This window comes from Mesocricetus auratus, unplaced genomic scaffold (assembly GCF_017639785.1).
Source record: "Mesocricetus auratus isolate SY011 unplaced genomic scaffold, BCM_Maur_2.0 Super-Scaffold_100010, whole genome shotgun sequence".
In the NCBI taxonomy this organism is placed as follows: domain Eukaryota; kingdom Metazoa; phylum Chordata; class Mammalia; order Rodentia; family Cricetidae; genus Mesocricetus; species Mesocricetus auratus.
In genome coordinates this window covers 26,576,011-26,592,513 of record NW_024429194.1, presented here as the reverse complement: position 1 = coordinate 26,592,513, position 16,503 = coordinate 26,576,011, and the positions used below count along the sequence as shown (strand labels likewise).

Below are 16,503 nucleotides of genomic sequence, written 5' to 3'. Positions count from 1 at the left end.
AGGTTTTTAAAACAAAACAAAACCTTATAAAACTGTCCTTCTTGTTGTAATATTTGGTTGCTGATACACTAAATCTCACAAAATTAGACATGAATAAAGCCAAGGTTTAGGAGTCTTTAATATTCAGAAGTACAGTTCTTATGAGCAGGTGCAATATTCTTTACACATCATCAGTGATCTTTGCACCAAGAGGTTGAAGGGAAGTCCTAAGATTTAGGTAGATTTCACATTGATGTTCTTGCTTCCCCATTAATTCAGGAGGAGGGTTCCTTCTTGTACTTAGATTAGTGTGACATTGATAATTAAATGTATAACTTCTTTTGCTGAGCAGTCATGAAAAAGATTTCACCAAAAGGCTGGAAATAAAAGGAACTCCTGGGAGATTGGTACAAAAGCTATTATTTTCCCTGATGACAATTAGAAAGAACTGGAACATTCTTAGATAGGATGTCCTACAATGATTAGGAAAAAGTTAATTCCCCAGGGGGTGGGAGGCATGGGAAGAGGTATTAAGAGGAGCAAATTCAATCCTAGTCAGAATAGTCAGAAAATATTTTGTAGATATTTGAGCAGAGGCATACGGACATTGCAATAAGCAGAAAACACAGATTCCAGGGACTGGAGGGACAGAAGGATACAGTTATGGCTAATAGCATCAAAGAACTAAGAACAGAAATGATCTCACCACCTTCAGAATTCCAACATTTGTCTTTCTGCTTCTGGAAATACTTTAGAAACTTTTTCTGTCCTTGAGGAATTGACAGATTTAGGGCAATGGTGTGGGAGAGAAGAAAGCATATTAAATAATGAGGACCCTGGGCTGGCAAGATGACATAACAGGTAAAGATGCTGTTGTCGGACCCTGGGACTTGAGTGTGAAGCAAAGAGCTGACTCCTAGGAGTTGTCTTCTGACTTCCACAAGCACGGTGTTGGCACACATGTAAGTATGTAAATGTAGAAAAATAATTTTTTAAGCAATTAGGATTATAAAAAGTTGTACTGAGGAAGAGAAACTTGAGAAACATAAAAATGAGTTTTAAATTCAAAAACTATACAAATACATTCTAAAATGAAATTGATTGAACTTGGAGATAGGAATGAGAGTTAAGAAACATCGGATCTACAAGTGGCTGCTTTTAGGGTTGAGTGGGAAAGGGTACCGGTTCATAAGTATACTGACAAGCATTTGCTAATTTGGATACCAAATCAAGGGTCAAATGCCCTCAAAAGATGCTAACTTCAGGTCAGATGGCCTGTGGACTTTAGGTATTCAATTTGTTGCTCCAGTTCCCGTAAGACTAAAGAGCAAAAAAGTAGCCTGCCAGTCAGAGGTCTTCTTTTTTTTAGACTTAAGTCTCTCTTTTTCTGACTGAGCAGACGCAGGAACTCATCACTCCTTTCCAGGGTGATGAGAAAAGTCTTAAGACCCATCTCAGATCCTGATTTGTTCACTTAAGTACAGTGATCTGTTTTTACTTTGTGTCTATTAGCAGTCTGATATTAGTAAGCATTGTCTTCACTAATGTCTGGGTGCTGAAAATAGCATTCATTCAGCAGAAAAGTTACCTAGGCACTACTTTGTAACAGGTCCTCTGCTATGCACGGGTCACACCAGAAGTTAGTAAAATATGAAGCTTGTGATTTGGTGTGGGACAGTACAGTGTAGTAGTGTAAGGATCACACACGAAAATGCTAGCACCAGGACTGACTGGAGAGATGCCTCAGTGGTCACAAGCACTGGCTGCTCTGACTGAAGACCCAGGTTCAATTCCCAGCACCTATGTGGTGGCTCACAACCTCTGTAATCCCAGTCTGGGGACCGTACTGCCTCCTCTGCCAGTGCACACACATCATGCCCAACAGATACATACCCAGGCAGATACCCATCCTCGAAAAGAGAAGCATTTTCACAGTGAGTGTCTTCAACTAGAACCACTTGGGAGATGGGCCATGGGAATGCTTGGGGGGAGGGGAAGTTGTCTTGTTGTGACTGTTAATTAGTGTGTGAGTCTTCCTTAAGTAAATAGTTGCTATTTTATTCAGGCAATCGTGGACTTCCTTAATCCACCCTTCATAAACCCAGCAAAGTGGAGATAAAAATTGAAATCAATTGCAGGAGTGATAACATTCAGAAAATTGTATGTTTTTAGTTTTCTCTGTTTCATAACATTTTAGTACAGTAAGTACATTTTGTTACTTTTTAAACATCAGCATAAATAGGAACCAGCTTTTAAAAGACTGATTTTTCTCAAGATAGTACCATAAACCATGAAAAGATAAAAACAGAGTAGGATGAATTGCCATGTGTCTATCAGCTAAATACAGCATTTCTCTGTTAACTTCAGGTTTGGAGTAAAGTATTTTAAAAATATGGCCTTCTTCCCTAAACATATAAATATATATTTCTTAAGAGTAAGGCACCTACTTCTATAACCATGAAAGTATTATCAAATCTAACAAAAGTCTTTTTCAACATACACAGAAAAAACAAAGTTTCACTAACTTCACCCCAGTATCAGTCACTGATAAACCTTTTGTAGGGGGAGATGTGCTATATGTACAATATGCTTTATATGTGAAAGGCTGATTTGTTTGTTTTATTGATTTTAATTTTGCTTTTTGACACAAGATTTCTTTATGTAACCCTGGCTGTCCTGGAACTTACTCTGTACACCAGACTGGCCTTGAACTCAGCGATCCACCTGCCTCTGCCTCTGAGTTCTGGGATTAAAGGTGAGCCACCATGGTCCAGCTTGACACGTTGATTTTTTTTTTTTAAGTTGTTTCAGAGATGGTTCCAAAAGCAACTTTTTGCACTAAAATGACTTGGCGTTCCCAATGATGCTTCATTATTGAACTTATAAAAACATATTTTAAATGTAATTTTCAGATTATTTGAAGTACTGATATTCTAGTTTATTACCCTTTAAGCTACACAATTTGACCCCTCCGCCTAGAGACACCACACAGACAACCAAGGAAACCAATGAGTATCTGACTGATCCCAAACAGAAGCTCAAGGATTGCAACCAGCAGGAGACTCAGAAATACTGAGAAGTGGAAAATTCTGTGTCTGTCTTCTTCAGAATCAGAATCAGGTACTCCCCAGTTACTGAGTATGTCATTGATGGTAGAGTTTTTTAAACCAGTAGGAGAAGCACAATTGTCTTCGAAGAACCACTGCAGATTAAAGGACTCAGGACGGAAGTTACTGGGGGGAGGAAAGAGAAGGGTTAAATGTGCCTATGAACAAAATAAAAGCTCCAGTATAGCAAGATGTGATATACGTTTTTAAAGATTGTATACAGAAGCTATAGCTAAGATCTGGTTTTCTGAGCACATAAACATAGCCCTAATCTTAAAACCCTTACTTAATTACATTGTATCATTCTCCATAGAACTGGTCTTAAGGTGAACCATGTAAGATAACATAACTCTCCCATGTCGAGTTGAAAAGAAATAGCAACAGTGTCAGGTGTTGGAACCTATCTGTACAGCCTTCCTACTTTCCAAAGGTAGGAAAGCAAACCAACACACACACAGCCCAGTTTTCCACCTAGATCTGCAGTGAGGCCAGATGGATAGTTTTTATTCACAACACTTTAAATACATCTGATTAAAATGATTTGTGCCTCTCCTAACATAAAACGAGAAGCTTTTAGTCCTAACACATCTGTCTCAAGATGATTTTTATCAGAATGTTTAAAATGCAGTACTCTTAGGGAGTGCCCATTTCTAGATTCCCAACAACTGACTTGGGACATGAGAAAATAACAGTATTTGCAGCACATGGCCCATGAGACTATGAATTTGCTGAAACTATAGGGATCACCCTGTTGTGTTGGCTAGACTGAGGGACTGTCTGAGTGCTGCTGTCCCCGAAGCTTGGCCTGTGACCCACTATATCTGTAGACTATTGTCATTCATTGAGGATTAAATGTGTACAGTAGCTGTGGTTGGTAGTTCAAATGGTCCTTACTAGTAAAGGAATTTCTTTGGGTTTTGTTTATTTCACAATAGCTGATAGACAAATTTTGAGAGACTTTTTTGTAAAGTAGGTAATGGGTAAACACATTGTCTGATAAAACTATAAAAGTTAAACCTGATGGATATCACAAAGTAGCTAATTAAAGGTAGCTAATGAATTAGATTGGTCTTCCTGGTTTTGCAAATTATGCCTAAATTCAGCCATAGAATTGTCTCAGTAGACGATGTATATGTAATATATTGCTACCTGATGTAGATATTTTTATTTCTGTCTATAAATACATAGTACCTTCTGTCTATAAATACATATACCTTCTAGCTGCTGTTTCTTGTGTTTTATTCATTTTTTTAAGTTTCAGAAGTAAAGGGCTGGGTGGTGTTTCCATGAATAAAACTTGATGTGAAAGCCTGAGGACCGGAGTTCGGGACCCCAGGACCCATTAAAAACCAGGAAGACAGGCTGGCCACATGTAATTGCAGCAATGGGAGAGACAGAAACAAGGCAGTCCCTGAGGCAAGCTGGCTAGCTGAGTCGTCAGGCTCCAGGTTTAGTGAGAGACCCTGCCTTGGTGAATAAAGTGGAGAAAAGGTGAGGCCAGATGTCATCAAGCACTGGCATCCTTATGCATTGGCACATATGTGCACATCTGTCCACACGCATACCAACAAAACATTGCAAATGCATGAACACCATACACAAAATAATGAAGCCATCTGTGGTTTACAAATGTAGTGATGAGTTAGGGACTGGTGGGATGGCTCAGCTGTTTAGAGCACATACTGTCTGTCCTTCAGAGGACCCAAGTTGAGTTCTCAACACCCACCAAGGGCAGTTTGTAACTGCCAAGTGTCCATGACTCTGATTCTATACGAGTCCCTCACCTGTGGCCTCCATAGATACTACATTTACAGTACAAACACACACAACAACCACAACAATAATAATTTGCCACAACCCAGATCATTTGGGTTGTGGCAGCCCCTCCACATCTTTGTGAGACATTGCCTATTGTATTATGTTGCCAAGTCCCTAAGAATATTTGTCCCAGAAGTCAGAACTGAGAAAAACCTAGCGTTTGCAGCTATGTGAGACAATGTGACAAAATGCTACTCACCTTAGGTTTTTCAATGAAAATTCACAAGAGACAGTACTGTTGGCTTGAGAGTTACAAATGAGAGGACCTTCTGAGAGAGCCTGGAGTGATACCAGCATGCAATACACAGCACCAATGATTGTGATTACACTGAGGAGTGAGGAAAGAAACATCTGGAAAACAAAGCAGAGACATTTGCACATGTCATATGTCCTGTGACTGTTCCAAGTTATACAGTAATATCGTGTAGCACTAAGTCTTACTTTTAGTCAGTTACTAATTGCAGTTCTCCAGTCAATCTGTGGTCCTAGATTTTTCCCCCGTATTTGTAGATGTATATATGCTCATGGTATTTGTACATGTTTGTGTGGGTGTGTTCAGCACACATATGTGTGTCCATGTGTGTGAGGGGAGTGTAAACCAGAGGTTGATGTTGGGTGTCTTCCCTTATGGCTTCATTCTCCACCTTATTTTTGAGGCAGGGCCTCACTGAACCTTCAGCGCAACCATTTTGCTAGGCTGGCCAGCCAGTGAGCTCTGGCACCTACCTTTCTGCCCTAACACTGGGGTTATATGTACGTGCCACTGTATCCAGCCTCTATGTGAGCCCTAGGGATCCAAACTCAGATTCTTTGGCTTATATGTCAGACACTTTACTGACTTAGCCGTCTCCCTGACTCCATGTGGTCCTGAGTTTTGAGACTGCAGTTTGGTTAGGTACGGATTTATGAAGGGGATAGAGATCCAAGTCTCCTGTTGAATTAGTTGCCAAAGGATGGTTGCACTTGCCAATCTCTCTGAAAAATCTCAACTTTTATATTCCTGGGCTTTCATTTTCCTTCTGGCCACTGAAACCTGGTTCTTCCTTCCTATTGTATATAGTTCTAACTGCATTGAACCTCCACTGGGCTTTGGTTTCTAGGCTCTTGGCTCCCAGTTCCTCCGTCTGTGTTTGGCTGTTGCCGTAAGTGGCCAGTGGCCAACACCCTGAAGTACTCAATGAGCAGTAAGGTTGAGAGCTCTCCGCGCAGCTCTGCACACTGAAGCTGGCATCTTGCTGTTGTGGCGCTTCCGAGGCAGGATGGTATTCTTAGCCTCCCTGGCCTTGACCCATCATATGCTACTATCAGTTCATCCACTCCGTCCAGTATGACAACTAAAATCCTTCTCAACAATGCCACATGTCACTTTGGGGTAGGGGTGGAGGCTCTAAATCTGCCCACAGTTGAAAATACCACAGAGGGAAAGTCTGTGCCTTTTATGAATCTGAGTCACACAAACAGATGAAGCACGGAATTTGACAGACAGAACCTAAGTGGTCATTTACAAGATGGTCTTTTGTTTTGGTGTGTTGTACTGTGTTTTTTCGTTTCGTTTCGTTTGTTTGCTTTTTTCTAGACAGGATTTCTCTGTGTAGCTTTAGAACCTGTCCTGGAACTCACTTTGTAGACCAGGCTAGCCTTGAACTCACAGAAATCCACCTCCCTCTGCCTCACAAGTGCTGGGATTAAAGGCGTGCACTGCCACCACCCAGTTTAAAGATGATCATTTTAATGAAAGGGTATGTGCAAAAAGTCTTAATAGAAATTTGATTTGAGAAAAATTCAAGTGCTAGATACTTTTCAAGTTCAAAGAATCAGAAGTAAATCAGGATGTCTTAAAAATTTGTGAGTATAATATAAAAGTGAGGTGGAGTCAAACTGCACTAGCATATGTAGTTTAAGAGCAAAAGTGACAGCCAGGCATTGGTGGTGCACGACTTTACTCCCAGCACTCGGGAGGCAGAGGCAGGCGGATCTCTGTGAGTTCGAGACCAGCCTGGTCTACAAGAGTTAGTTCCAGGACAGCCTCCAAAGCACAGAGAAACACTGCCTCAAAAAAACGTAAGGACAAAAAAAAAAAAAGTGACAGGCAGTAGAAACTAACCTTTGCGGACTACTTTCAAAGTAGCAGGAACAAAGACAGATTAAAAATACCACAGTTAAAGTGGTGCCTGTTCCTAGATAAACAGAGAATGCCAGAAGCATGCTCTTTAAGAAAAAAAATCTATCTTCTGAATCTGGAGCGGTGTCTCAGTAGTTAAGGATAATCGATGTTCTTTGAGAGGACCCAGGTTCAATTCCCAGCTATTCCATGTATTAGCTCAACCCTCTGTAACTGCATTTTTAGGGAATCCGATGGCTCTTCTGGCCTCCATAGGCATGGGCATAAATGCAGGCAAAGCACCCACATACATAAAATAATTTAAAATATTTTAAAGCACAACCTATGTTCTGTAGGCCATTACTGCCTTTAGTACAGTGGGTCTTCCCCACGCCATGTTGCAATCGCCTGGTGCTTCCAAAGACTGACACAGAATCATGGGGTCCATTCAGGCACTTGTAATTGTCAAATCTCCCTAGATCTGTGTGTGTTCTCATCTGAATGGGAACCATTGATTTAAAACCTTGATGCTGAGCCCAGCCCTGTGTATTGATTATGGGTGCTTGTCATTGGTCTATTCCTACCTTAGAGAATTAGGCCCCCGGTGTCCTGTTCATGGTGTGGAAGGACTGACACTGTAAGTCTGGTGGGTTTCAATTGGAAAATACCCTGGTGAATTATTTCCTTTTCTTTCCCCCCCTGACCATTAGTGTCTTGGTCAACAACAAGATCTCCCAGGCATGATGGCAGACGCCTTTAATCCCAGCACTCAGGAGACAGAGGCAGGTGGATCTCTGCAGGTCCAAAGCCAGCCCATTCTACATAGTGAGTTCCAGGACAACCAGGGCTGTATAAAGGGAGCTTGTCTTAAGAAAACAGACAACCCCCATCGAAATCATGGATTATTAATTAAAATAAACTAAGATCTAACCATTGCCGCCCAAATTAGGGTTTTGAGGAATTAAATATGGTAGATATTAAGTGTTTGAAAAATAATTGATGTCTCCTTTAAAGACAATCTGAACTAAGAGCAACTAACCTAGCAAGCTAACCCTTCCATCTCCACTAAAAAACATAGGGTGCATTTGCCCTAAGTATTTTCTAGACTACTCAAAACAAGTATCTTAGTATTGTGAAATTGACAGTTCTAGATATGACATAAATCCTCATTTCAAAAACTTGTGATTCTGTAGGTGAACTGAAGGCTGAGGAAAGGACGAAAGGCAAGTTCCAAAGCTAGATTTCTTTGTTGTTGTTGTTTGTTGGCGTGCTTGTTTGGGGGAGTTTCTCTGCGTAACAGTTCTGGCTGTACTGGAACTAGTTCTGTAGACCTGGCTGGCCCCAAAGTCACAGAGATCACCCTGCCTTTGCCTCCCCAGTGCTGGCATTAAAAGCATATGCCACCACTGCCTGGCTCAAAGCTAAATTTCTACGATAAAAGAAAAACTGTCTTCTCACTCTCTATATGACTATTTGACAAGCCCTAACAGCATTTGTCCAAGACTCAGGCCCAACAGGTGCTGATGGCTAGGATGCCATTGGCTGTTAATGTATTTCTGCTTCCAGGATCACTGCTCCTTACTCACCCCTGTCCTGTTATTGCAGCATGCTCTTTTTCTCGAAGCCAAGGCCATTGTTGTTGCTGGGATGACCTGGAAAGAAATGTTACAGGGAAGATGAGTGCTATCTCTTCTCAGCAGATGAAAACAAGTCATCACCACCTTCCATGTACTGCCCCTTGGGGGATTCAGGGCTCAGGAAAACTAAAGAGGAAGTCTGGCTACTTCTTGTGCTGTGAACCTTAGTATCAGTTTCAACCATAAAGATTAACAGGGTGAGAGTTGAGATAGCAGTTAGGAAGCTCTCTGTCTCCTGTTTACTCAGAGTCAGCTGTAGCCTCCTGGATTTTAAGTAGAGTAGGACAACTTATTAATGCACGAGTTTTATAAGGAATCTTAAAGAATTGGTTCTGTCACCCCAGATTTACCTTTTTATCCTCTCTCTCTCTCTCTCTCTCTCTCTCTCTCTCTCTCTCTCTCTCTCTCTCTCTCTCTCTCTCTCTCTCATTCCACCTTCCTTTCTCTCTCCTGTTATCACTTCCCTCCCTCTCCTTCTCGAGTTACTATAGCTATAGCTAATTTCCTGCAAGTTAAACAAGTCAATCTGAGAAGAAGGAAATTGACCTTTTGTTTGCCTGGCATTTGGCAGGGACTAATTCACCATCACTCCCATGTGCCTCACTTTCTACACCCCTGGTGCCAGGCTCCTCCAGCCTGTATGTGAGAATGTGCTTTTCTGCTCCTGTATCCATAATACATACTGATTTTACTTCTGATGTTTAGAAGTCTTTGGGGGTTTTGTTTGAGATAAGATCTTGCTGTGTAGCTTTGACTGGCCTGGAACTTACTATGCAGACCAGGCTGGCCTCAAACTCCCTCCTGAGTCCTGGGAATAAAGACATTCTTTACTGCTGAGGAGAGCTGCAAATAGTATCACTTTCTTTAGAGTTAGTTTTCAATTTTTAAAAGGAATTAGGTGTTAACTATGACTAGAAATTCTTAACAAGGAGTTTTGTATTGTCAGAATGTCAGTTGCTTCCTTCAACATGTGAATTTTTAGCTGTGATGGGTTTTCAGCTCCATTCGGGAGCCCTGGAATAGTTATCCCACAGGTTTGCTTTGCTAACATGACCAGCCTCTGTAACTGCATGCCAGATGTTATTGGAACTTGACTTGTTTTGGTTTGTGCCACCCTTATAACTATTCTCCCCCCCCATTTTACCACCGTCAAAACAGATGGAGTGAGTTTGAGGAGCCTGCCAAGGAAAGTAGGAGTGTTCAGAGCCAAAGCTAGACTCCTAACCACTGCCCCACATCAGACAGATTCTTAAAATTCACAAAGCCACTCATTCTTGTCCCCCCCCCCCGAGCCCTCCAAGGGTTCCTTCCTCCATTTTCTTCCAAAGTTGCATCTACCTTTGCATTTTCTAGAACAGATTTATGCCTCTCACAAGGCAGTTTTCCCAACACATGTCACCCATCTAATTACATGCGGAGTCCATGTCACTTTGCATTGTCGCCAAGCTTTGCTTATGTTTGAATACCACACTGCCTTTCCAATTCAGAAGTCACACATACACATACCCTGTGTGTAGCTGAAAGCCAAGAAAAAAAGGGAGAAGAGATCATTTATATACTTTTTTTTGTTGTTGTTGTTGGTCCAGAAGATACTTTCTGGTCTTAAGTAACAAATCACATAGAACAGGAACTGGTGACTACTCACTCCCCACCCCTGACACTTCATTTTATAAATAAAGCTTTATTAGAACCATACTAATTTTGTATGTTATCTATGGGCTTGCATAAAAATGGTAGGGTTGCATAGTTGGTTATTCCTAAGCGTATTTGCATGGGTTTTTGTGATAGTCAGTCTTCTTTCTCCTGTTTTTTTCTTTTCCTTTTTTTTTAATGAGTTATATATTTTCCCTACTCCCCTTTCCTCCTCCCCTTTCCTCTGTCACCCTACCTTGTACCCCCCCACACTCACAACTTAACTCTGGAGAGTTTATCTTTTTCCCCTTCCTAGGCAGATACATATGTCTCTTAGGGCCCTCTTTGTTACCTAGGTTCTCTGGGGTTGTGGCCTGTAGACTGGTTGTCCTTTATTTAATGTATAATATCTACTTCTAAGTGAATACATATTTGTCTTTCTGGGTCTGGGTTATCTCACTCAGGATGGCTTTTTCTAGTTCCATCCATTTGCCTACAAATTTCAAGATATCATTTTTTTTTACCACTGAGTAGTACTTCGTTGTGTAAATGTACAATTTTTCCTTGTCTATTCTTTAGTTGAGGGGCATCTGGATTTATTTCCGGTTCTGACTATTATGAATAATGCTGCTATGAACATAGTTGAGCAAGTGTTCTTATGGTGTGAGTGTACATCCTTTGGGTATATGCCTAAGAGTGGAATTGCTGAATCTTGAGGTAGACTGATTTCCAATTCTCTGAGAAACCACCATAACGATTTCCTAAGTGGCTGTACAAGTTTGTACTCCCACCAGCAATGGAGGAGTGTTCCCTAAGGGAACATCCTCTCCAGCATAAGCTGTCATCAATATTTTTGATCTTGGCCATTCTGGCAGGTGTAAGATGGTATCTCAGAGTTGTTTTGATTTGTATTTCCCTGATGGCTAAGAATGTTGAATGTTCATTTGAGGTTCCTCTGATGAGAGTTCTCTCTTTAGATCTATACCCCACTTTTTTATTGGATTATTTGGTCTTTTGATGTCTAGTTTCTTGAGTTCTTTGTATATTTTAGAGATCAGCCCTCTATCAGATGTGGGATTGGTAAAGACCTTTTCCCATTATGCAGGCTGCTGTTTTGTCTTGTTGACTGTGTCCTTTTGCTTTACAGAAGCTTCTCAGTTTCAGGAGGTCCCATTTATCCATTGTTGATCTCAGTGTCTGTGCTACTGGTGTTAATATTTAGGAAGTGGTCTCCTGTGCCAATGCATCCAAGGCTACTTCCCACTTTTTCTTCTGCGAGGGCCAGTGTGGTTGGTTTGAAGTTGAGATCTTTGATTCAGTCTTGCTTCTCTTGTTTATATAAATAATTACTGTTCATTTTCTTGGCAGGAACCCATGCTTTCCACCAGTTTTAGAAATTGTACAGTTTCATAAAGGAAGTACACAAGAGCCGTAGACAGTTAAAAACTGTGACAGAAGTCAAGCTTTTGGGGAATCCTCTAGGCTATTGAACATGAAAGCAGCACACAAAGCCATAGCTCAGCATGAGCATAGAAGCTCTGTTTGTAAAGGTTTTGCATGCAATCTAATCTGCTCAACTTGCAGTTATTTGCTTTCCACTAAGATTTTAATAACTCACTTTGATAATTATCCTTACATAATGCATAGTCAATAAATGAATGATTAAGCCCCACCTTATAATTAACTTTATATAAGGTAAAAGAGCTTTTCTATTTATATTTTTCAAGGAACATTTTAGAATCTTTTAATGCTCGATCAAGTGGCGTTTATATTGACGTCCCCTCCCTTAGTAGATACTGTTAAAGATAATTACATGATGTTTTACTTGGTTACAGTTACAAAAGATAAAAGGTTCACCTCTGATATGGGTTGGCCCTAAAATCATAAATGACTTGATAAAGTAATCAGTAACGAGTCCCAGAGTTTGTATTGTATTCAGTTTCCTATAAAATCCCCCATTCCTGATGTGATCCTAATTTGAAAAGTAACAACATGCAAAGGTTTTAAGGACTATGACAATATTCTCAGCTTACTGAATCCTTCACAAACTTATCTGCAGAATTCAGAATTTTAACAGACGTCATGAAGGACATAAGTCCCCCTGGAAAAATGTGCTTCCTCTGTTTATGCGGAGCCAAGGATCATGAAAATATGCTTGCCTCCATAGTGCTGATGCCATCCATCTGTTTGCTTGTGGGCTAACCTCCTGTCTGAGGGCCTCCCTGTGAAGAGCGTCAGACTTTTCCATGCGTTTGATGCTTTAATGGTCTTTGGTTAATGTTTACTGGGGGAAGCCCGTAAACTTAGCTGTGGTCCAAGGAGTCCAGATTCTCAGAAGCGTTTTACAGGTGTGTAGACCTTGCTGTGATTCACTTTCCTGGTCCTTTCATTTTGTGGATTTTATCTTTGACCTCTGTGAGGGACTGAGGACTATGGTATTTAACTAGCCTTGGCATTAGATAAATCTACAGTTGGGCTTCACACCCATTGTGTGACCTTGTTCACATTCTCAGCCTTCTGTTTTCTGGTTTGTAAAGTACAAAATGATAATTGCAGCCCAGGTGATTGGCAGGCTGAAACTTGGCAGCGTGGTCATGGGCCCAGTAGCTGACATCCTGCAGGATGGCAACAAATGAAAGCTTGATGTGTCTCTGTCCTTCTTGATCTGTCCCCTCACTTTCTCTAAAATAAGAGCACACGAGACACCCTGTGCTCTTTAATACTTGTCGCATATATTGAAAATATTCTCTCCTGTGTTTTGAGCAGTGCCAACTCATACCTAGAGATAGCTGTGTTTCTCTAAACAGCTTATCTCAGCTGCAACACTTCTGGGAGCTTTGCAGCCATGGCTCAGATGCTCTCGGCCAGGTTCTGACTCTACTTATACCAAGTACAGAAGGGGACAGCCCTGCTCAACTAGGAGGGAACCTTCTAGAAGACCAGATGCAGGTCTGATGTTCTGCTGTTGCTTTACACTGCTGAGCCTGGAAGAGAGCTGGCACAGCAGTTTGAAGAGGCAGCCCAGATTTTCGAAAAGCTTTTCCTGTGGCTCTGTCTACCTGAAACAGATAGCTAGATCACTCCTGTTGGAAAAGGAGAGGAAGCCATCAACCTGTGGGGAAGACTTTTTGAATGGCTTTGCAATGCCAGATAGGCTCAAAGGGCACAGTTTTATATATAAAGTTTAATATACTGTAGCCTAGGATGTTTTGTTGTTTAGTGTTTTGTTTTGGTTGGTTGGCTGTTTTGGATTTTTTGTTCATTGGGTTGCTTGGTCGGTTGGTTGGGTTTTTTGAGACCCAGTGTCATATAGATCAGGTGACTTCAGATTTGCAATCCTTTGACCTCAGCCTCCTTTGATTTCAAGAGTATGTCACCACACTCAGCTCCAGGAATGGTTTTATGTAATTTTAAGGAGAAGCCTAGTAGCAATAAACTGATCTTCACTAAGAATGAGTGACCCACAGGTGGGAGAGATAACTCAGGGATGAAGAGCACTTACTGCTCTTAGGAAGGACCCAAACTTGGTCCCCAGCACCCACATCAAGAGGTTCACAACTGCCTGCAGCTGCCTGTAAAGCGCATGCATAAATCTGTTGATTCAAAGTTAGGCATGTTTGCACACTCCTGTAAGTACAAGATCCTGGGGTGAGGGTAGAGAAGAAGAAAGAAAAAGAATGAAGTGAGGAAGGGATAAGACACTTCCTCCAGTAATTAGTGATCTAAGCAGAGAACTCTCTTATGTTCTGAGTTTCTTTAAAAGCTACTTCTATGCTTCATTGTCTGCAAAACCCTAGTAATGTCAGTGTTTACAGTGCTTGCTCTCTCTCCCCTCTTACCTCCCTCCCCGCCCCCTCTCCTTCTCTCTCAGAAGCTCATCTCTCTGGTGCTAACTACATCCACTGTTGCACCATACAAATGATAGGGCAAGCTAAAAGCAAACTCCTAGGTCATGAATTGTCAATTTCAGCATCCCTGATCCTATCATACAGATAATAAAGCAGAGCCCTAGGATAAGTGACTTGGCAGTGGTAATATATCAGAGAAAGACCTGTCACCTTGCAGATTCTTCCAGATCTGAAAATTGGTCCTACAAGTGGGTTCTACCCAGATTGGCTGCATCAGAATTCCTGGGAGAAAATGTAAATCTGACTCAGCACTGCTCTGATGGTTCACTATTAAGAACACTCACAAGTTCTGTGTTGTACCACTCTGCATCAAATTTCAACAAAGAGAGTTCATTCACCATCATCAAACTATGAAACCCTTTGGCATTCTAGGATCTGTGTAGTAGCCAAAGAAAAAAGTCTGTGAAGTCAGAGACTGTCTTAGTTGCTTTTCTATTGCTGTAATAAAGCATCATGACTATAGCCAAGCGGCTTAAAAAAGAGGCCCAGCGTTTTGATCTGTATGCCTTAGGCCAACTCACTTGAGAAACAGGCTAACCTCACTACGCCACCCCTAAGACTGTCCATGCACACGAGTGCTTCTCATTCTCACTGAGCAACTTCCCACTACTGACTGCTGCTTTCCCTAGACATCAGAATGGGGCGAAGGAAAAGATGAGACAATGGATTTAAAAAATTCCTCATAGGGCTGGGGGTATAACTCAGTGACTTAGAATGTGCAGAGCCCCGAGTTCCATCCCCAGTACCACATAAAAAAAAAAAGAAAACCATTGAAAAAATTCTTAATAATGAATAAGAAAATCCAGAAGTGTCATTCTACCTATGAAGAAATGCATCGGTAATGACCTAATACCACCTTCTATCAACTTCTTTTTTGCTTGTCTTAAGGTCCCTAGGATGAACTACAGTTTTATGTAAATCATCATGCTTCAAAACATAACAGTATAAGTCGATGATAACCACCTTTCCTAACTGTATTCTATGAAGAGATAGTTGGCTTCAAGGTTGAAAGTCACACTTAAAGACATTGGTAAAAACCCCGGGTGCGTCTCCCAGTCAAGTGAAGTAGGTATTACTCACCATCGCACCTGCTCCTATGATTCCCGGGAACCACCACTCATAGCAAGAGATGGGGTTTTGAGACGCTGAGTCTCCCTCCACTAAGCTGATACCCAGAGGTATACAGTTGATAACCACTCCTAGAATGACCAGAATCAGCAGGCTGAAGCCATTGCAGGACGTCCACCCCTCACAGCACGTCATGGTTGTCCTGGTTCAGTTAGAAATGCCCGCCTGGCTTTATGCAGCTGCCTGGCCTTTTATCCCAATGTTCTGGTTAAAGTTTAGCATGTATGAAAAATGAGTTGCTGAAAGCAGTTCAGAGTCCAGCAGGCCCAGACATTATTATGAGGATTATGACAGGAACCAATAATCATTTTGTATTATGATAAGATGAAGGAAAACAGGCAGAAATAATCTGTGGTTTCTGTGCAGTGAATTCACACGTGAATATAGGCAAGTAAAAGCTGACAAAAGTGGACTAGTTTGACATAAATCCTCTAAAATATTCCTTTTCTGAAATGCCTTATAAGATGTGAAAAAAGAAAAGTATGACCAAGTAGAAAAAACTGCTTTTCATATGTTAATATTATTGTTATGTGTGCAGTATCCTTATTTTTGGAGTTGTTTCGCAAGAATACAAACATGTATAAGATGAGGAAAATATTTCTTCTCTGCAAGTATCCCTGATTACTCTAAGCATTAGTATTCCATTTCTGTTTGCCCACATACAGCATTTTTGATGCTGAATTATTCCAGTCTTACAAAGTAGATAATTTGTACAGAGCCCACCTGTAACATCTGGGAAGTTTGGCTAATGCAATTAGAAGGAAAGTGATCAAATATGGAAACCATGACAGAAGCAATGGGCATAGAGATGGTGGTGTCCGGCTTCATTCGAACCTTGAGCCATGTACCAGTTTCTCTTCCTAGACTGTAGCTCCATGCTCTCTCCTACTCGCTTGTGAGTCCCTCATGGAAAGACTCAGTCAGCTGGGAGAAGCTTCAGGTGCAAAAGTGCTTGTTCATACTGAGCGGCCGCCATAACCCCCAAGAGGCTGCACTGATGGTGGGTCCCAAGAGGGCCAGATGAGCAGCAGCAGCAGATCCAGGCTCCCACATGTATGGAGGCCATGTTTTAAGAGGCAGCGATGGCCTCTGTTCTCAACTGGCCTGTTCCATTTCTGTTCACTGACTGGAAGGTGAGTCATTAGGCACCTGAGTGTGACTGGGCAGTAAAATTCAAACGAGGACATCCAGAA

General features: G+C 41.4%; 1 protein-coding gene across 1 annotated transcript; it reads right to left on the bottom strand.

The window, feature by feature from the left end:
* Nucleotides 1–94: 94 nt before the first annotated feature.
* Tm4sf20 (transmembrane 4 L six family member 20) lies at nucleotides 95–15,485 on the bottom strand. The gene is made up of 4 exons (XM_005082518.4): nucleotides 15,263–15,485; nucleotides 8,592–8,657; nucleotides 5,104–5,255; nucleotides 95–3,212 (listed from the first exon to the last, which is right to left on the bottom strand). The coding sequence occupies exons 1-4, from the start codon at nucleotides 15,443–15,445 to the stop codon at nucleotides 2,933–2,935; spliced, it is 681 nt and encodes a 226-aa protein (XP_005082575.1). The 5' UTR covers nucleotides 15,446–15,485; the 3' UTR covers nucleotides 95–2,932.
* Nucleotides 15,486–16,503: the final 1,018 nt, after the last annotated feature.

Excerpts from the sequence above, each read along its gene's own strand:
- Tm4sf20 (XM_005082518.4), bottom strand. The coding sequence starts at position 15,445 with ATGACGTGCTGTGAGGGGTGGACGTCCTGCAATGGCTTCAGCCTGCTG. Across the intron at positions 5,256-8,591 it reads GCTGCAATAACAGGACAGGG|ATGTTTCTTTCCTCACTCCT; the intron begins GTGAGTAAGGAG and ends TTTGTTTTCCAG. Across the intron at positions 3,213-5,103 it reads TTTTCATTGAAAAACCTAAG|TAACTTCCGTCCTGAGTCCT; the intron begins GTGAGTAGCATT and ends TCCTCCCCCCAG.